Here is a 17,647-nt window from a genome sequence, read left to right on the forward strand (position 1 = left end):
TAATATTTGTTATTTTTGTTCATTTTTTTTTGTAAATAAAGCCTCTCTGTGTTTATATACAATAACATCAAGTTATGAGGGGTATGGTGCTGTTCATATGCACCCTGGGCAAAGTAATGTAAGATAGCAAGTTTGCATCTCTCAGTAAAGCTGTGAAGATAATAAAGAAGCACGCAAGATCCAGTGTGAAACAATACATAAAATATTTCTTTATTTTCCACTAACAATCAGCGTTTGGCTCCAAGCTGAGTCTAACCCCCCCGCTGGTAAGCTGCGTGGCCTCGGTCCCCCCACTACTGTGTGTCTGGTGACATCATCATGCTGGGTTAGCATGTCACCAGTGTAGAAAGTAAATATGGAGATTCATTTCTAGACATCCATTATAGGTAGAAGAACTTAATTTTGTTTAAAAAGTTCATTTTGACAAAGGAAAAAATGTAGATATAAAATAAATACATATTCAGGCAAACAAATAACTAATCGCGATAACATGGGATAAAACTTTTATTGCTTTAATGGTCATGGATCAATGCATCTACTGTATTTAGGTGAAATCACCTGTCAGCGAATAAAGACGAAGGATAAAAAAGTTGTTCTACCAGCTAGGACCTGTGCATTATCTCATGGGGTTCCTCCTCAGTTTGATAGATTAAATAAGTAGTAATCTGACTGTTCAATTGTTTTTATAATGTTATTATCACAAAACAATGTGCCATAACTGATATTAATTACTTATAAATACCTGTTAAAGAAGTCATGCACTCAAAAATACCTGAATATGAAAGGACATCTATATGCGGTATAAGAACCCTCTCCCTTTAAATATTTAATTCTCTGTAAATTAACGCCCTGATTCTTTAAATGGATGCTCATCTATAGGACATGCTATGTTTTTACTTTATACCTAATGTGCCCAACAGAATGATTTTTATTGTTCACACAAACCTATGACTGAACTCTATTAAATCAGAAAATAAGACAATGTGATTGGCTCTAAGGAGAGCAGAGATAAAAGACAATGAAAGAAACCCGATCCCAACCAGGTTAGCTCTGAGGAGAGGTTACCACGGCAACAGATACAGAGGTTTAGGAAAGTGTTTGAGAAACAGAAAACTCAGAGTTTTAGGTTTAGAAAATTTAGAGCTGTGAGTAAATCGTCTTTGTGAAACAGGATTTTCCTGCTGTCAGATGTTCAAAAACTAAAACCATAATCTTGTAAATTTTTCTTGAAAAGAAAGAAAACAACAAAGAAGATTTTTTTTTTTTGCAAATCGAGTTTTAAACGCTGAATTAATATGTAAGAAAAGATTGTTGAGTAAACATTTTTGAAAAAACATCTTAAATGTGTTTTCAGCCATTGTCTCCAGGAATCCTGAAAAACAAGTTTAGGGAGAATTAATTTTTTCAGCTTCTTGACTGTGAAACCCACTTCCTGGAAACCTGGCTGAGAAATGCAAAAACTGTTGGTTTTGTGCTGTGATACAGCAAGTTTTGCAATGTTTTCTTTAGATGTTACTAAGATAAGATTAAGAATAGATATCAGTAAAATCCACTGAGGCATCCAGAGCAAAGTGAAATCAAGGCCAAAAGGCAAAATGTAATTATCTACATATCAAATTAACAATATGATTAATCAATGTATCTGCAACTAGTAAAAGACAGGCAATGATTTCCATAATGTGATATGTTTTGATTGAATTACAGGTAGCTGAGAAAACCGACAGTAAAGAAAAGAGCCTGTTATAAAAGCAATGAGATAAGATTTGGGCAGCTGGATGCAGGTTGTAGAGCTGAATGCAGTGAGGCTTATTATAAAGTTAAAGCTGTCATAAATTATTTATCATGTTAATGAGTACTTAATGTTTTGTAGTGGTAAAAAAAAAGCCTGAAACAATGTTAATACTGATTTGAAATGAGGTTTGATGCAAAAAGAAACAGACAGCAGGAGCACAGTTAAAGGAAGATTTTACCAAAAGACGCCAGTCTGGACAAGGTATTGGTTATGCTACCATTGCCAGATCAACAGGAAATTCCCAAAAGTGTCAAACCTAAGAAAGTGACCTTCTCTTGGGTAGAAATCTTCCATTTTAATCTCTTGTTGTTCAATACAATGACGGGGACCTTATTTGGAAAATGTATGACAGGCCAGGACAGGGAATTCTGGTTAATAATAAAATGTCTGCTGCTTTGTCCAAAAATCAATCATTCAAACAAGGTAAACTTCTCAGTCAGACTTGCAGTGAGAGAGAGAGCAGAGGGTGAATGAGCTCTTATCAGTTAGAAGGATCGTGAATACCTTCAGGAGGAGGGGGGGGGGTTCAGGCATTTAAATCCAGTTTTGTTGGCCTGGGTTTCTAACCCTTGCTAAAAGAGAAAAATATCACTATGATCTCTAATTATTAACCCGACTTAGTTTAGTATTTTAAAGAGGTTTTGTCTCGCATCATAGAGGTCAGCCTGAGGGGATTCATGAACTTTTCTTTCTAGCATTTGTTTTTGCAAACTTTCACAAAACAACACAATACAGAGGAGAGCGCTCTTTTACTTATCCATAATGTACATTGAACATTACTTGAAAAAAAGACTGGCAGTGAAAAGGCTATAAAGACTATTACTTATTACTTTTAATGCTCACAAGCAGATACTTGCAGTAATTTTTTCTTCCATTGCATCTTTCTTATTCATATTATTTTCATTTTGTCCTTATAGAAAGTGCTTATGTGTATGTCTGTATAGGAAAGGCTGCATCCTTTGTTTCCTTATATGTAAAAAAAAAAAAAAAAGCAAAGACTTAAAGTTTAGGGGAGGAAAAGTATTTAACTTCATGCATGTCTCCCTGTCAATCAACCAACCAACTACTGTCAAAAAAGAAAAGACTCTTGGTCAAAAGGATTCATACATGTCTGTTCTAACTCATGCATGGCTGGAAAGTTACACCTTTCCATTCGATTCGGGTGGAGGACCGTGCTCCACCATTACATCCCATCTGAGAAGTCAGTAAAGTCACGAATCCGCAAATGCAAATAAGGATGTTTATTTGCTCAACAAATGTACCATTCAGACTTCCTCAGCATTAGAAAAACAGGGCGAGCTAGTGCACTTAGATTAATTCTATACTGATGCCTGTTAATTAATATTAATTAAAGAAACAAATCTCTAGAGAATCTGCGGTGGACATCTAGGTAATTACATCACTTTCATAAGTTCTTTAATGGTTTTCAAAGTGGGTCAGGTTTAATAGATTAATAGAATAATTGGAGTTTTTTTAATGTTACTTGAACCCAAAATGTAAACATCACCATGGAGACGTAATTTCAAAATCGTTAAAATTTGATCTGGTTTATAAACTAGTGCATGTTGTGGGATTGGCAAATAGCAGGAGTTAGCAGTACTTTGCAGTGGCTCAGCTAGCAGGTTACATTAAAATAGCAATGCTTTGGTCCAAACAAGAAAGTCTCACTTTAACCTACCTGTAGTTTCACCTTCTGGTAAAGTTTTCCTGAATTAGTAAAACCAAAATTAAAGCTGCATCAACATTTTAGCTGAATAGTTCAATAACTTGGGGTAAAAGGCAGATGCTGGGCAGATATTTCTTTCAAGAAAAATCAGTTTGTGTGTGTCTCAAGTTTTATCTTTTCTAAACACTGGCTTTCATTGGCTTTCTTTATGTTTTAGAACTCGTGATTTCAGTCTTTAAGCAGCATTGTAGCTACCTTTTATCGAAACTTCTATTTAACAGTGAGAAAAGCAGGTGCTCGTGGTCATGCAGTCAGTTTATTCAGATCTTCCAAGAACCTTTAAGCCACCACCAGACCAGGAATTTAAAGACATTGGTACAAAAAGGTTTTCATTTTAAATTATACTTCAATAAAAACAGCCTTGGACCAATGTTGGACTTTGACTGTTCTCCCTGTTCTTCCCCACTGCCATCAAACAGCTGAACTATTGAAAAAAACTCTAAATCATGTCACAGACTCTGCATCAAACTGACAACACCAAACCAAAACACTGCATAATTGCACAACATGTATTCAAAGCTCTGAACTTCAACATCAAATCCATATTGTACAAACACTGCGTATACAAAATGACAACAAAAGTTGTCAAAGTCTAAGTGTTTCCAACTTATCAATGTTGTCACTAAAAACAGCACCTTTTCAGACTCCCTACTGCTTTTTCTGACAGCCAATAAGGACTTTTCTTGCTGAGGAGTTGGCACCGCCTTCTTCCTTTCAGTTTTAAGAACACCCTTAAAACAGCAATGACCTTTTCTGAGGCGTTTAAGTTCTTTATTAATTTCAGTACAATTATTTTCAACCTTCTACACAAATCAACAGTACTGACCATTTTTTTTAAAGTCCTTCCAGAGCCACACTCGATCCGTGTCTTGCTGAGTTGTAGTGGCAATTATCTTGGAGTAACTACATCGATTGTATCCCAGAGGGAATACATGGAAGTAGAACCCATTTGGGGGGTCTGTTGGATGGATACCCAGGTGCCTCATACACAGGCCTAAATAAACATCTTCAATGTAAAGAGCTTTAACATGTCTAGAAGCCTCAATTAGCTTTTTGGTGAGGTCAATAGACAAAACGTAGCCCAGACCCAAAGCGTAGGGAGGATACACGGATTCACTGAAAAGGTCCACAGGAACGTACCATTTGGAATTGAGATCCCTTAAGACTTGTCCCCCATGTGCCACCAGGCCAGTCATGTAGTTTGTCGTTGGAGCTTGTAAGAGCATATTGACAAGATTAGCAACATTCAGAAACATGTCTGAATCAATTTTCATGGCGTAAGGAGTGCTGGAGCAGAAAGAGTTCAGCCACTCCAGCATCACCATGGTCTTTATGGTCAGGTTCTTGTAACAGTCCACAAAGTTACTCTGGATGAGGTCGTGATGGTCTTTGCTCTCCTGCTGCAGCTGCTGGTGGACCTGCTGTGTGTCATCTCCAGTTTGCATTCCAAGTAGGAAGAAGAGCCTCACAGCTTTACCGTTCACCAGCTTCTCACTTCCCCAGGTATTGCGGATGACGTCACGGTGAGCTCTGTTGCGTGGCGCCACTTGAACAATCAGAACCACAAATGGCTTCTCCTGCTCACATCTTTGAGGCTCATTGATGATATAGCGATACTCATAAGGGTACTCCACCAAGTAGGGCCCAGGAGATACATAGGGAATGGCCGTCCTATGGAGAGTTTGAGTTGTTAGCATTTTCTTAGTTCCCAATGATGAAAGCCTCCTTTGCAGTTGAGTCACTGAACGGTGCGTTGGAAGGATGGCTGTGCTTTGAGGACTTTTACCTCTGGTGGCCTTGATTGTGGGCCCAGGAGAAGCAGCAGCAGCCAGCCTGGCTTTGGACACATTAGTGTTTCTTAATAGAGTAGTTTGTTTCCTGAATGGGAAGGAGGATTTCGTTGGGTGGTTTTGTATCCACTGTTTAGGGATCCAGTCGGACGTCATGACCCTGATGTTAGTGCTGTAGAAGAAAAACAAGACTCCCAGAGTCAAAAATAAGAACAGACTGTGGCGACGTGAGAAGCTGAAACATCGCCGGCTTTCTGCAAGTTTGTCATCATTCTCCATTTCCTGGCTGAAAAACAAATAATTTTAAAAAAAGCATTTGTTAGAACAAAGGTCTCAAGAATAGGTAAGTTATATCAGGAACAAACTGAAGACAAGAGCTCAGAAACTAGTTCTATAAGATTAGAAATTAAAAGTCAACTTACATGGGTAAAATAAGAGCTGCTCAAAGACACCGATCATTTATGTGGCAGAATACTGATGTGGGTCAGCCAAAAGGAAGTAACCAGCAAATGGAAGACAAAAGCCCGCCAGCTATATACAGAGGAGAGCAAAGAGAGAAAGCATGGAGAACAGGTGAGTAACACAGCGACTGTATGCCAGAAGAAATACATGAAGGTTAGCAATGAGCAACACCTGAGGAAAAAGACAAGAGCAGAGGGTGAAAGAGAAACAAGCAGCAGCAGGACAGAGAGATAAAGGGAAGGATATATGAGAAGGAAAAAACAAAACAAAAAGAATAATGAACTACAGTAATCTAATCTACCAAAAAAGGCAGGAACAACAAATCATCAACAGGGAAGGATTTTTTTGTATTTTAACAACACTGTATCTACACAATCCAAACGATAGAAGCAAATATTGATGTAAAACAAATGTCAGCTCAAAAATCATTAATGAGGGACTTGTTAAACTGTACTTGTCCTTCATCTGACACAGTGTATAAAATATTATCAAAACCCCGTAACTGAATAAAACCCTTCATTTTTCCGTGTGGCCCTGTGGAAATGAAACTCCAGCTTTATTCTGGCTTTAATGTTGCGCTTCCAAAGAGCCACGGCATCAAGGTGAGATCCCTCCTGCATTAAATGAAGTAAATGGCCATCTTTGCTTCACCAATTAAAAACAGGGAAGAGAAAGAGATAAGAAACTAAAACTCAAATGTCACACACAGCAAGATCATGTAATAAAGTATCATCACATTTTTTATACGAATAATTTTTCACAGTACTTTTTTTATCCCTTCCTCCCTACTTCAAACAACAGTCATACAGAGAGAAAAGAAGGATTTAGAAAGACTACATACCTTTGTCCAGCCATAGCAGAGTGAGGCTCCGACACACCCAAGGCTTGAAGTCTGTGCTTCAGTTTGTCTCCATCTGAAGCAAGAATGTCGCTGCAGTACAAAAAAATAGATGGCTCAGCTTTTGCATTCTCTTGCTATCAGCTGCAATGACTATTACAAACCAGTAAAAGTGTTGAATAAAAAGAAAAAACGTTTCTAAACATATTGGCTTACATCTCAGGTGATTAGGTAAACATAGTTAGTTCTTTGGTGTAATCTGCAGAACTGGTGCTGCACCTTTGTTTGCTCCAGCTTCCTTTGAAATTCTCAGGAGTCCCCTTAAGACACCAACTATCATCAGAAAGGTTGGGCTTGTGTCCCATGTTTAAGTTTTAGCTGTATAATGCGGGTAGGAGGAACTGAAAGTTTCTCATCAACTCATGTTATGCTGCTTTTTTTTCCTGTGGTTTCCTGACACGTCAAGCAGAAAAGCAAAGTGATTTTCTTTGTTGCACATAAAATGCTTTAAATTTTAATACTTCATATAATTCAGTGACAATTTTGATTTTTTGTTTATCTTGTGTTTGCTGTTGCATCATGGTACAGCAACAATTAAAACATTCATGCTTCTGCTTTCATTTTCCACTCCACAAAATATCAACACTTATGCCATCAGTGATTACATAGTCTGCCTCAGTTTCTGCAGAATTTGGTAAGTTCTACATTTTAAAAATAACAGCGGAGAGACAGTAGGAAGATATTTTTGGTTTTGTTGGACTCATTATCATTATCTCTGTTAACCCTTTAAAGCCCGATCCAAGAAGAAAACAAAACAGAAAATTACTTTTTTTTTGGTTTGAAGTTCTTATTTGGCCTTTAAACAAAATATGTAAAAAGAAAAAACAGAAAAACATTTTTGATAATAATAATTTCTTACTATGCGATAAGTCAAGATAACTTTTTGTGTAGTCTCCTGCCCCCTGTTATCAGGTATATCTGATTGTGTACAATAGGATTTTGAGCAAAGTTTATACCATTAAATTATGCAAAACATGTCAGACGCAAAACATTTCAGAAACCATATGTATCAAATACGATACATTTGGCATTTAGGGTTAAAGTCTCCTACACAATCAAATTCAGCCTTTGGACTCCAGGTTTGTTGGGATAATAGTCTGCCTCAATTTGAGTAGCAAATCTTGACCACATTGGAAACACTACTTTAGTTTATTTAGTATTTCCTGTAGTTTGAGACTAGGTGTTGCTGTTATCCATTTCATATCAAACTGACAATTAATGCTAAACATCATTAAAGTTATATGAACTATTGCTTCACATTGACCATCTGTGTGAAAATTTGGTGTGAAGCAATAGTTGATGTGGTGTGAAGCAACAGCTGATGAACTGGTCTATTCATGTGTTACTTCAAGGCCTAACTGTCGTTATTCTTTACTATAATCCATCTCCGGCAGTCAATAGGCAAGAGGCGGGGTAAACCCCGGACAAGTCGCTAGTCTGTCACAGGACAACACAGAGACACACAAATACACACAACCATGCACACCTAAGGACAATTTAGAGAAGCCAAATAACCTAATAGTCATGTTTATGGATTGTGGGAGGAAGCCGTAGTACCCGGAGAGAACCCATGCATTCACGTGGAGAATATGCAAACATGCAGAGAGACCCTCCACCCAGGAATCAAACCCAGAACCTTCTTGCTGCAAGGCTACACTGCACCACCGTGCTGCACCCCCACTTTTCATCATTCTGCTTTATTCTACCTCTATTCTACCATTCTGCAGCATTTGTTTGTTGAAGTTTTAACTTTATGGTCTCCGCTTTTTCTCACCATAGTAGCTTGACCTCATTTGGTGTTCTGTTCAGCTGTGACATCATCCCAGAGAGAGGCATTAGATGGACGGCTGCAGCCGATATCCATGACCAAGCTGGGTCTGTTTTCCAGTACTTTGTGTTATTCTCTCATAGACATATCTATGGACTCAGCTTTTACTCTGACTAACTGTATGTCGTACCTTCACCCTTCTTGATATGAAAACTGCTGCAGAGCTCAGCTGCTTAACTTAGAGCCACCTGTGGAGCTAATTTGTTGTTTCCCTCTATATCACAGTATTTGTGGATCAGTGCAGTTATGTTCCTTGTGTATGTGGGCTTCTGTCTCCTTAAACCCAAGACGGACCTGAGAGAAGGCCGCTCTCACTGAGCCTGGTTTTGCTGCAGGATTCTTCCTGTTAAAATGTAGTTTTTCTTATCTACCATCACTGATGCATGCTCAGTGAGATCACTTGAGAGTCAGTCCTATATCTACTGTACAGTAGCTGTATGTTTATCAAATCTTAAAAAGTCAATGACCTGATGCAGTCACTTGGGTTTCATTAGATAGAAAACCTTTAACCGATGTCTATAATTTGATCAAATTGTCTTTGTAAAAGGCCTCCAGATTACATGTGTTGCAACTTGGTGCTTTGTAACTAAACTCAATTGAGTTGCTGTAGCTAGCAAGCATACTTATATGACTCTGCGCCTCCCTCACCAACAACAAACATTTCTGACTGAGGCCCGTACCACAAACCAAGCTCAAAGTAGCAGGATTACTCACATCCTATTCAGTTGAACCAATCCAAAACATCAGATCAGCGGTACCACCAAGCTGGTTATTAACTCACAAACTCAATCAAGCTTGAACTGATCATGAATCTGTGAACGTGCACGTATAAAGGGGCAGGTTCAAGGTAGCAGACCAATGACAATCATAGGCACCCAAGTAATAGTGCAGTATTTGTCCTGTGATGGACAAAAACTAATTTTACAGAAATATGAAGAGAAATAAAGTTCTCAATGAAAAATTGAACACGGTGGCGTTGTTCTGTCAGATGAGTATAGCTGGTCAGACCACTATACCAATAGTCATTATCCGTTCATCCCTTTAGTTTTGTATGAAAAATAGACTTTAAACTACCTCAAAGTGTGTGTATCCCTTTAGTCATGTACAAAAAAACTACTTAATTACTTTTTTCATACAAAACTAAAGGGATAAAATATAAATCTGACATCTTGCGCATACGTACTGTATTGGCTATGGGTATGATGGTCTGACGCGGTATGCTCATCTAACAGAACAGTATTATCAAAGAGACGCCAAATAGCATTGACTGGGTAATACACAAGTCACACATCAGTATTATTCAACACAGACTGTATCCCAATCCCTGTAGAGCATATTAATTGCATGCCCCTCGGGGGTGAGGACTTGAGAGCAGATTAAAAACAAAAAAATAATACAAAATAAAAATTCAATCTGGTTAGTGAGACTTTTTAATTCAATAATGTTGGGGCTAGAAGAAAGCTAGAAGCTGATGCCACGATTGCATCATATTAATACAAGAAGTGATCAGATTGAGTGAAACCATCCTGATTTTTGAGCTGTGTCTTAACTCAGCAGGATGAATCATAAAAATCTGCTCCGCTTAAAAAAAATGAAAGTCATGAAATGCAACAAGAGTACAAAATTACTTTAATGTCCTCGACTTAAATGAAACTTTTTAGAATTTCTATTTCAGTTTCATACAGACTCTTTGCTCTGCATGATCAATGATCCATTTCACAGTAACATTACAGAATTATTCATTTATTTATTTTTCTACCTGGTAGTTAATTAATCCTCCTCTGGTGCAGCTTCAGTATAACATTTATCCTTCACATTTATAGCGTTACAGCAAACAAAAAGAAGGCACAGATATATCATAGTGACAAACTTGAGTGGAAGCCACATAAAGCAGACTGGGCATTAGCTTTAGCTTGATGTGTCCTCCGCTGATACTTAAAAGAAAAATGTAATTTTCAGACTTACATGGCAAGTAGTTGGTGTTTTTAATGAGGATCAGGATGAAGAAGATTTTAGGGAATTCACATGCAAGTCAATGCAAAAGGGTTTACATCCAAAGGAGACGGTCAAAAAATCTGTTTGGACCTACACCCAGGCCAGCTTTCTCTTCAACACACAGGCTCCACCACCTGTCCACCTGAAGAACAAACAATACCTGGCCACACCCATACTCACCAAAACAAATGGATATTGATGACATGCAAATCCATCAAAGTTTACAAAGCCTACAAGCCTTTCAAGCGTGCTGGTTTCGTTTTCACAAGCACTCGTTGAACCAGTCTTTTGTCATCCACAATTGCTTTCAGGGTCCTTCCAAGCAAGCAGTATTTCCTCTGTGCATTTTCATCAAGTATCAATGCAATGTCCCCAGGTGCAAGGTTCTGTCTTGCTTTAACACAATTTTGTCTTTCTTGGAGGTTTGGGAAATATTCTCTTACCCAACGCTTCCCAAACAGATCTGCCATATATTGGGTGTGCTTCCATCCCGTCTAGATTAGGAGTCTTTAACATTGAACAAACTGGGAGCCATCAAAGGTTGCTTCCTTAATAATAATAATAATAATAATACTACATTTTATTGATAATGCACTTTACATATCAAATAAAAAATGCTGCAATAGGAGGTAAAAACGGTTAAAAGTATTAAAAAAAAGACAACAATAACAACAAAATTCAAACCATAAGTATTAAAAGGCCATTTGAAATAAGAATACCTCCAGGTGCTTTTTGAACACCTTCATAGTTTGTGGCACCCTCAGGGTCACTGGGATAGCATTCCATAGATGTGGGGCATGGAAGGCCTTATATCCTACAGTGGAGAATCTGGTCCTGGGTTGGTGCTGGAATTAGGTAGTCTGAGGTAAGCAGAGGCAGTTCCATGTATGCACTGAAGAACGAAGAGGCAGATTTTGTAATGGGATTTTGTGTTGAATCGGGAGCCAGTGGAGTGATTACAGGACCGGAGTGATATGATCATATTTGCGTTTCCTCATCAGGACCCTGGCAATGCAATTTTGAATATGCTGGGTTTTTTTGCAGGCTCCTGCCAGGGATCCCGATGAGGAGGGCATTGCAGTAATCCATCCTGGAATAGATAAAAGCACGGATCAACTTCTCAGCATCAGGTAAGAAGAGGGAAGGATAAAGTTTGGTGATGTTTTTAAGATGGAGGAAGGAGACCTTACAGAGGTGGCGGATGTGGGTGTCAGATCTGACTCCAAGATTTGTAACAGAGGTGGACAGAGGAATGGGATGGCCAATAATTGGTATACTGGTAAAGAAGGAGGACTGGGTTGGATGTGGGGTGCCGATCAGGATGGCTTTGGTTTTGTGGCCGTTTAACTGAGGGAAGGTGTGAGACATCGAAGCCCTTATCTCCTATAGGCGGACCTGAAATGCAGACGGCAGAGCTGACTGGAGTGTGAAGTCCATTTTTATGTCTAATTGTGTATAGCAGTGGAACAAAACTTTGTGTTTATGGATGATATGACCAAGGGGTATAAGGTAGATGGTGAAAAGGGTCAGACAGAGCACAGACCCTTGTGGCACTCCAGAGATAACTGCGTGAGGAGATGAATGGGACTGTTCTAAAGTTACATGCTCTGTCCTCTCTGAAGTATGACTGGAACTATCTTAGTTTGGTTCCTAAGAGGCCTATTATAGACTGGAGACGGTTGAGCAGAATGTCGTGGTCCACGGTGTCAAAGGCAGTGATTTGGGGTTAGAGGTTCCAAATTGATGGGGTCATCAGAAGACATTGTTATTGACCTGATGGTGATAATAGCTTCAACCTCACAGCAAAGAGTTTGAAGACATTTTTGGTCCACTGTTTGCTGATAAAGAACCAGCTTTAAACCTTTTTTAACTAGCTGCATGAGATCCAGAGTGAGGGTTGAAGAGCCATTGAATGCCTTTGTTTTTTTATCTATCTTTGAGTGATTTGCATAGCTCCTTTTCAGCTCCAACCTTGTTTGCGCTGTTGTCAGACCTAATGAGCTCTTCTTGACCTCTTCTGCACTTGAGACATCAAAGTTCATTAATACAGCTATCTGTGTCTATAGAATCGTTAGTTAAGCAGATAAATGATGTCATACCTTTTGACTATGCCTGACCTCAAAAAGGTCTAAAGTAGTCCATTCCCACATTTGTAAGGTGTGGTTTGTCAGGAGTAAGTCTTTCTGGAATTAAATCAGCCATTAGCTGCTCCTGAAGCTTTGCCTGATTTTTCTTGCATGCAAATCAACAGGAAATACGTATTCTAATGGCTTTAGTTAAATCCAGATTTCCTATTTTGCTGGCTCATTCATGTTCAAGGATAGTTTGCAACAATGCACCGCTATTACTTGCCCACTTATTAAGGTGAAATCCTCCTGATGCAAACAAATGAGTAAGGGCCGTTCTGAGAGGGATTGCAACTTCCTCACATTCCACAGATTTCAAGCAATCATCCACAAAAAACATCATCACTGAGTCCACCATTTCATGTCAGGGGATTGTTTTCTTGTCTTCAGCTTTTTTTTTTGAGGGAAAAATTTGCACAGCTAGCAGATGACATGGCATGTTGTTGCTATATGGTTATTGCTAAATGCAACAACAAATTTTATAGTCTGTAAGCGGCTGTGTTAGTTCCCCTTCTGGCCACCACAAAAACCTCAGCAGTTCTGCGTCATCATCCGATACTCTGACTTGATGATACATTGCTTTACTGTCTGTTATTATTGCCACATTCCTCACATTCCTTCTCACACTAAAGCTTAGGCTGACTAGATTTCTGCAAACTAATCTGGTGACATATCCAGCTCTTAGATAAAATTAAATATGCTGATGAAGATTCCCAGTCATCCAGGTCAGAGTCATTCTGTAAAAGTTTAGAAAAAACGATCCACTGGACTTGGTTTTCAAGGTCTGAAGACATTTCGCTCCCTCTCCAGGAAGCTTTCGCAATTTGAATTGAGAAAGCTTCCTGGAGAGGGAGCGAAATGTCTTCAGACCTTGAAAACCAAGTCCAGTGGATCGTTTTTTCTAAACTTTTACAGAATAAAATTAAATACATTTTATGAAAAATAAATTCCTAAGGAAACGGCTGTTCCAACCGTTGCATTTCCAAATTCTCCCGAGTGGTGCACGACTTTACATGAGTGAATAAAGTGAATGTGATTTGTCGTTTATCAAGGGGGCGGGATTGCTTTGGTGGAATATTAGCAAGCAAGGTTGTGGCCGGTTTGTCGGAATCATCTTGCTAACCAGTTAGCAACTTAGTGCTAGTAGGTTCCCAATGGGACATTAAATTGGGACCAAGTAGCACTAAAACGACGCTGTCAAGGAACGCTATGGACAGTGGAAACATGCAAGAGGAGGAGAGTTTTTTTGTCGGAGTTCGTGGATGAGTCTCCTCCATCGTACATTCTTTATTTAGAGGAGGAAAGCCGGGAAGAAGATGTTGTGGAAGTAGGTTTGTTGTAGAAGGCTTCCAGCCGTCCATGTTTGAGCCCTTGCCTCGCAGCGCTGTCAGTTCTGTTAGCTCTACGCCTGCCGAAGACACAGACGTCCATCCCCGTGAACACTGGGACGCAACTCAATGGGAAAGGAAAGGATTCTGATTTTTTTATTTCAACCGTTGCGTATATTAGCTGCTACATATGAATCAAGATGCTATGACCCTAAAAAGTTTAATTGACAGATGATTGTTGATATACGATTGGCTGAATTTAAGTGTTCAGGCTGACGTATAACCAACTGGCCTGCATAAGATAACGAAAAAAAACTCACAGATTTTAAGACAGGATTTTTTTTTTTTTTTAAATAGAAATGTTCTAAATTTTGGGACAATTTGCATTACAGAGCAGCATGTCTACTGCTAGTACTAGTTCATTCAGACTCATCGGCCGGCCTTTCTGATGCCAGTTTAGCAGAGCCCTTGACAGAGTTTGATCAACTAACAAAGGAAGACTGGGACAGAAAAAAGAAAAATCTATTTTTTGGTTCAAACTCTTCCCATTGGCATTTAAATAAGTGCGTACGTCAGTCACACTCACTTCACATTTAAAGCCACACATTGACTTAAAGCATCCGAGCTATCTTGGGAAATATCTGCTACTGAATGAGGAATGGAAGAAATTATTTTGATCCAGATCTTTTCAGCAGAACCTGAATGTTCCTGAAGTTCTACGTTATTTGGCTGAATAAACTCTTCTCTGCACATCCAGTATACCTTGACCGCATCGTGTTTTTTCAATTTCTTTTTATATATTATGATCACACATTTAAAAGGGGAAATATGAGGTTCTACTCTGGAGGATTGTGGCTTGATTTACCAAAATAACTTGAACTAGTTCATTTATAGGTTCGGGAACTTAGAAGAAGTGAACTATGAATGTGAACTACCCAGCTCGCATTCGACTAATGTCAAACGTTTAAAAGTTGTTGGAAAACAAATTGATTCAATATCAAAACAACGTTGAACAGCAAATCTAAACAAAATTCAACAATTATCCGACGCAACCAACCGATGTTGATTCAACAGTGGCTTGACGTCAAAATGCAGGCTGCTAGTTCATTTTCAGCAGACTTTTAGTATGAATCCTACACTATGTTTTATAAATGAGACCACAAAAAAACTTATTTTGTCAATTGCATAACTTTGACAAAAAAAAACTATTAAACTTCTTATTTTAAGCATTTTTTTTTATGGATACACTCTAAAGTTGTTTCTTCTCTAATGTTGTTACGTCAACATAATTGTTTTATGTCCTGCCCTGCTAACATGAAAGAATTGTGTTAAAGTAACTAAATATGATTAAGTAAATGCTAAAAGTTGTTGCATCATTTTTTTTCACTGTGATGTGTTGAACTGGTTACAGTATATGCAGTTAAAATTTACAATCTATCTTAAATTCACAAATAGATGATATTCAAAACAGCCACTTTAGGTTTCTGTTTACTCAGGGATTTGTGCTCAAATAAAATTTTAACTCATGAGTGTTAGAATAATTGTATATAAATGTATCTGTGTAGTGTTATCATGCATAAAGCTGTGTGCTATATGGAGGTGTTCACAGCCACCTTTTCTGAAGTATACTGTGATTTGTGAACTTGCTTTTGGGGAGTTTGTGGTTGATTTACGTGCAGCACTTGAACCTGCTCAACAGCTTCAACCGCTTAAACTTTGACTGAACCCTGAGATTTAGAGGATGTTTACTGAGACTGCAACTCATGTTTCTCATTTCTAGAGCAGTCTCAGCTATTGTAACATGAGACCCCTGATTTCTAATAAATAGCGAGCAGAATGCTGGGACTGCAGAGTGAGGTAGGGATTGTAAACTCTGCAGACCCTTCTTGCTCTCCTCGCGAGTAAAACTAAATTAATTACCTCTGTGCCTTCTTTCTTTCCCTGCATGTATGATGTTTTAGGTGCTTAGACCTGACAATGAGGTACAAAAAAGCGGCATGCTTTTTGAAGGGCAGGAGCAGAGAGAAAAAAGGGCACATATACAGCAGTGCCTCCTCATCACTGAAGAGGGCACCTTAGCACACGCTGTGAGCTAAAATTTGACGGGGGGGGGGCAATCGTGCCCTCCCTGTGCAGGTCACTGCTAAACACTATGGAGCCTAAAATATCCATTTGGGTTGAGGGTTGGTGTAAAAACTGGCTCAAGATCCATTTATTTTTCTGCAAGCACTGCTTATACTCGTTTCTTTGTGTGTGTGGGGGGGGTGTTATGTTTTATGTAGTACGCACAGATAGGGCTTTTCTCTAAACTAATTATATGTTAATTTAGAGCAATGTGTGATAAATGTCATTAAAAGATAACAAAAAAGTTACTTATTTGTGGATTTTTTTCATTATAAAAATACCGTAGCAACAAAAGGTCATTTTAACAGATTTGTTTTCAGTATATATGAACCTTCCAGCCACCCAGAACCAAACATGGAGAATCAGCTTTTAGTTCCCATGCTTCACTGATCTGGAATACATTTCCAGAATACTGGGAAAGTGCTGAAAGGCTGAGTCCTTTAAAGTTAAAACCCCATTTGATTAGAGCTGCCTTTGACTGTTGAAGTACAACTGTTAACTGAGGTATTATCAGTTAAAGTTTATTTGTTTTTGTTTAGCTTTTTACTGTTTAATTCATCTAAAGTACATTAAATTGTGGGATGGAAATAAACTTGCCTTCAATTAAACACGGTTGCAACAAATACTTAAAATTTGTGTTTCAGCAACATTTAAAACAACCAGGGGTTTTTTTTGTTGCTCATTTCTGTGACTGAATATTTTCTCTGTGTTGTCTGGTGATCCTGACTTATCTTTATACTAAATGCTGAAGAATTTCTGTGACTTTAACAAAAAAAAATCCTTAGGAACATGGAACCACCAGCTTCCTAGAAATGGAGTGAAGGGAAAGCTACAAGTACCGCCCCCCCAAAAAATACTCAATTAAAATAAAGATACTCAAAAAAATGTAATCAAGTAAATGTACTTTGTTACTTTCCACCACTGTTTGTAAAGGGCACAACCAGCAGTTACTCAAACAGAACTTCCTACCTGATCTGTGGAGCCACTCCCACCATGGACCTCCTGAGGGCTCCGTTGATTGATGATTGCTCCTGTTCTCTCTGTTCTCAAACAAACCTCTGAGGCTGAATCACACAAAGGTGAGTTTGATTTACTAATCAGGGTTGGCCAGTTGGTTGCTCTATCGCAGGTGTCTACAACTTTAAAATCCAAAGAGCCATCTTACTAAGAGTCCAGCAAAATAAAAGTCATGTAGGTAATTCATTAAACACTTCCTGTACTTTGGTTGAATATATGCTCTAGGTCATCTGCTGCAGTTTTAAAACAACAGTTTATATATTTAGGTTATGGAATAAGAAAAACAGAAAAGTGTTCATAGACTTAAGACTCAGACAACTTTTATTTTCATTTTTTATAGTTTATATAAAACAAAATTTAGTTTTGTACAGCTTCCACAAAATTTCAATTCTGTAAAGTGCAGCAGGAATCCTGGATTTTCTTCAATAGAATATAATTTGTGGGAAATTAAATGAAAAAACAAGACGACTTACAAACAAGACTAGTAAGAAAAATATTTTTATTAACCTGAAGCATTATTATTAGTTCTTCATTCTAATTAAGAGCCACAGTAGTGAGTCA

At 38.3% G+C, this 17,647-nt stretch overlaps 1 protein-coding gene and 1 long non-coding RNA gene across 6 annotated transcripts; one reads left to right on the plus strand and one right to left on the minus strand.

Annotated features, from left to right (window-relative positions):
- Positions 1-3,758: 3,758 nt before the first annotated feature.
- On the minus strand, positions 3,759-10,619 carry LOC119797381 (beta-1,3-galactosyltransferase 1-like). 5 transcript variants are annotated; one of them, XM_038306445.1, is made up of 4 exons: positions 10,462-10,608; positions 6,612-6,701; positions 5,731-5,839; positions 3,759-5,594 (listed from the first exon to the last, which is right to left on the minus strand). In XM_038306445.1, the coding sequence occupies exon 4, from the start codon at positions 5,585-5,587 to the stop codon at positions 4,331-4,333; it is 1,257 nt and encodes a 418-aa protein (XP_038162373.1). In that variant the 5' UTR covers positions 5,588-5,594; positions 5,731-5,839; positions 6,612-6,701; positions 10,462-10,608; the 3' UTR covers positions 3,759-4,330. The 5 variants fall into 5 exon arrangements, with proteins under 5 accessions (XP_038162373.1, XP_038162372.1, XP_038162369.1 ...); XM_038306444.1 differs by lacking the exon at positions 10,462-10,608 and adding an exon at positions 6,825-6,957; XM_038306441.1 differs by lacking the exon at positions 5,731-5,839 and having other exon boundaries at positions 10,462-10,619.
- Positions 5,872-17,330, plus strand: LOC119797383. Its single transcript, XR_005282579.1, has 3 exons — positions 5,872-6,372; positions 11,536-11,621; positions 17,003-17,330. It is a non-coding gene; the product is annotated as an uncharacterized LOC119797383 (long non-coding RNA).
- Positions 17,331-17,647: the final 317 nt, after the last annotated feature.

The sequence above is a fragment of the Cyprinodon tularosa genome, unplaced genomic scaffold (assembly GCF_016077235.1).
Source record: "Cyprinodon tularosa strain WSP-4 unplaced genomic scaffold, ASM1607723v1 ctg580, whole genome shotgun sequence".
Lineage (NCBI taxonomy): Eukaryota > Metazoa > Chordata > Actinopteri > Cyprinodontiformes > Cyprinodontidae > Cyprinodon > Cyprinodon tularosa.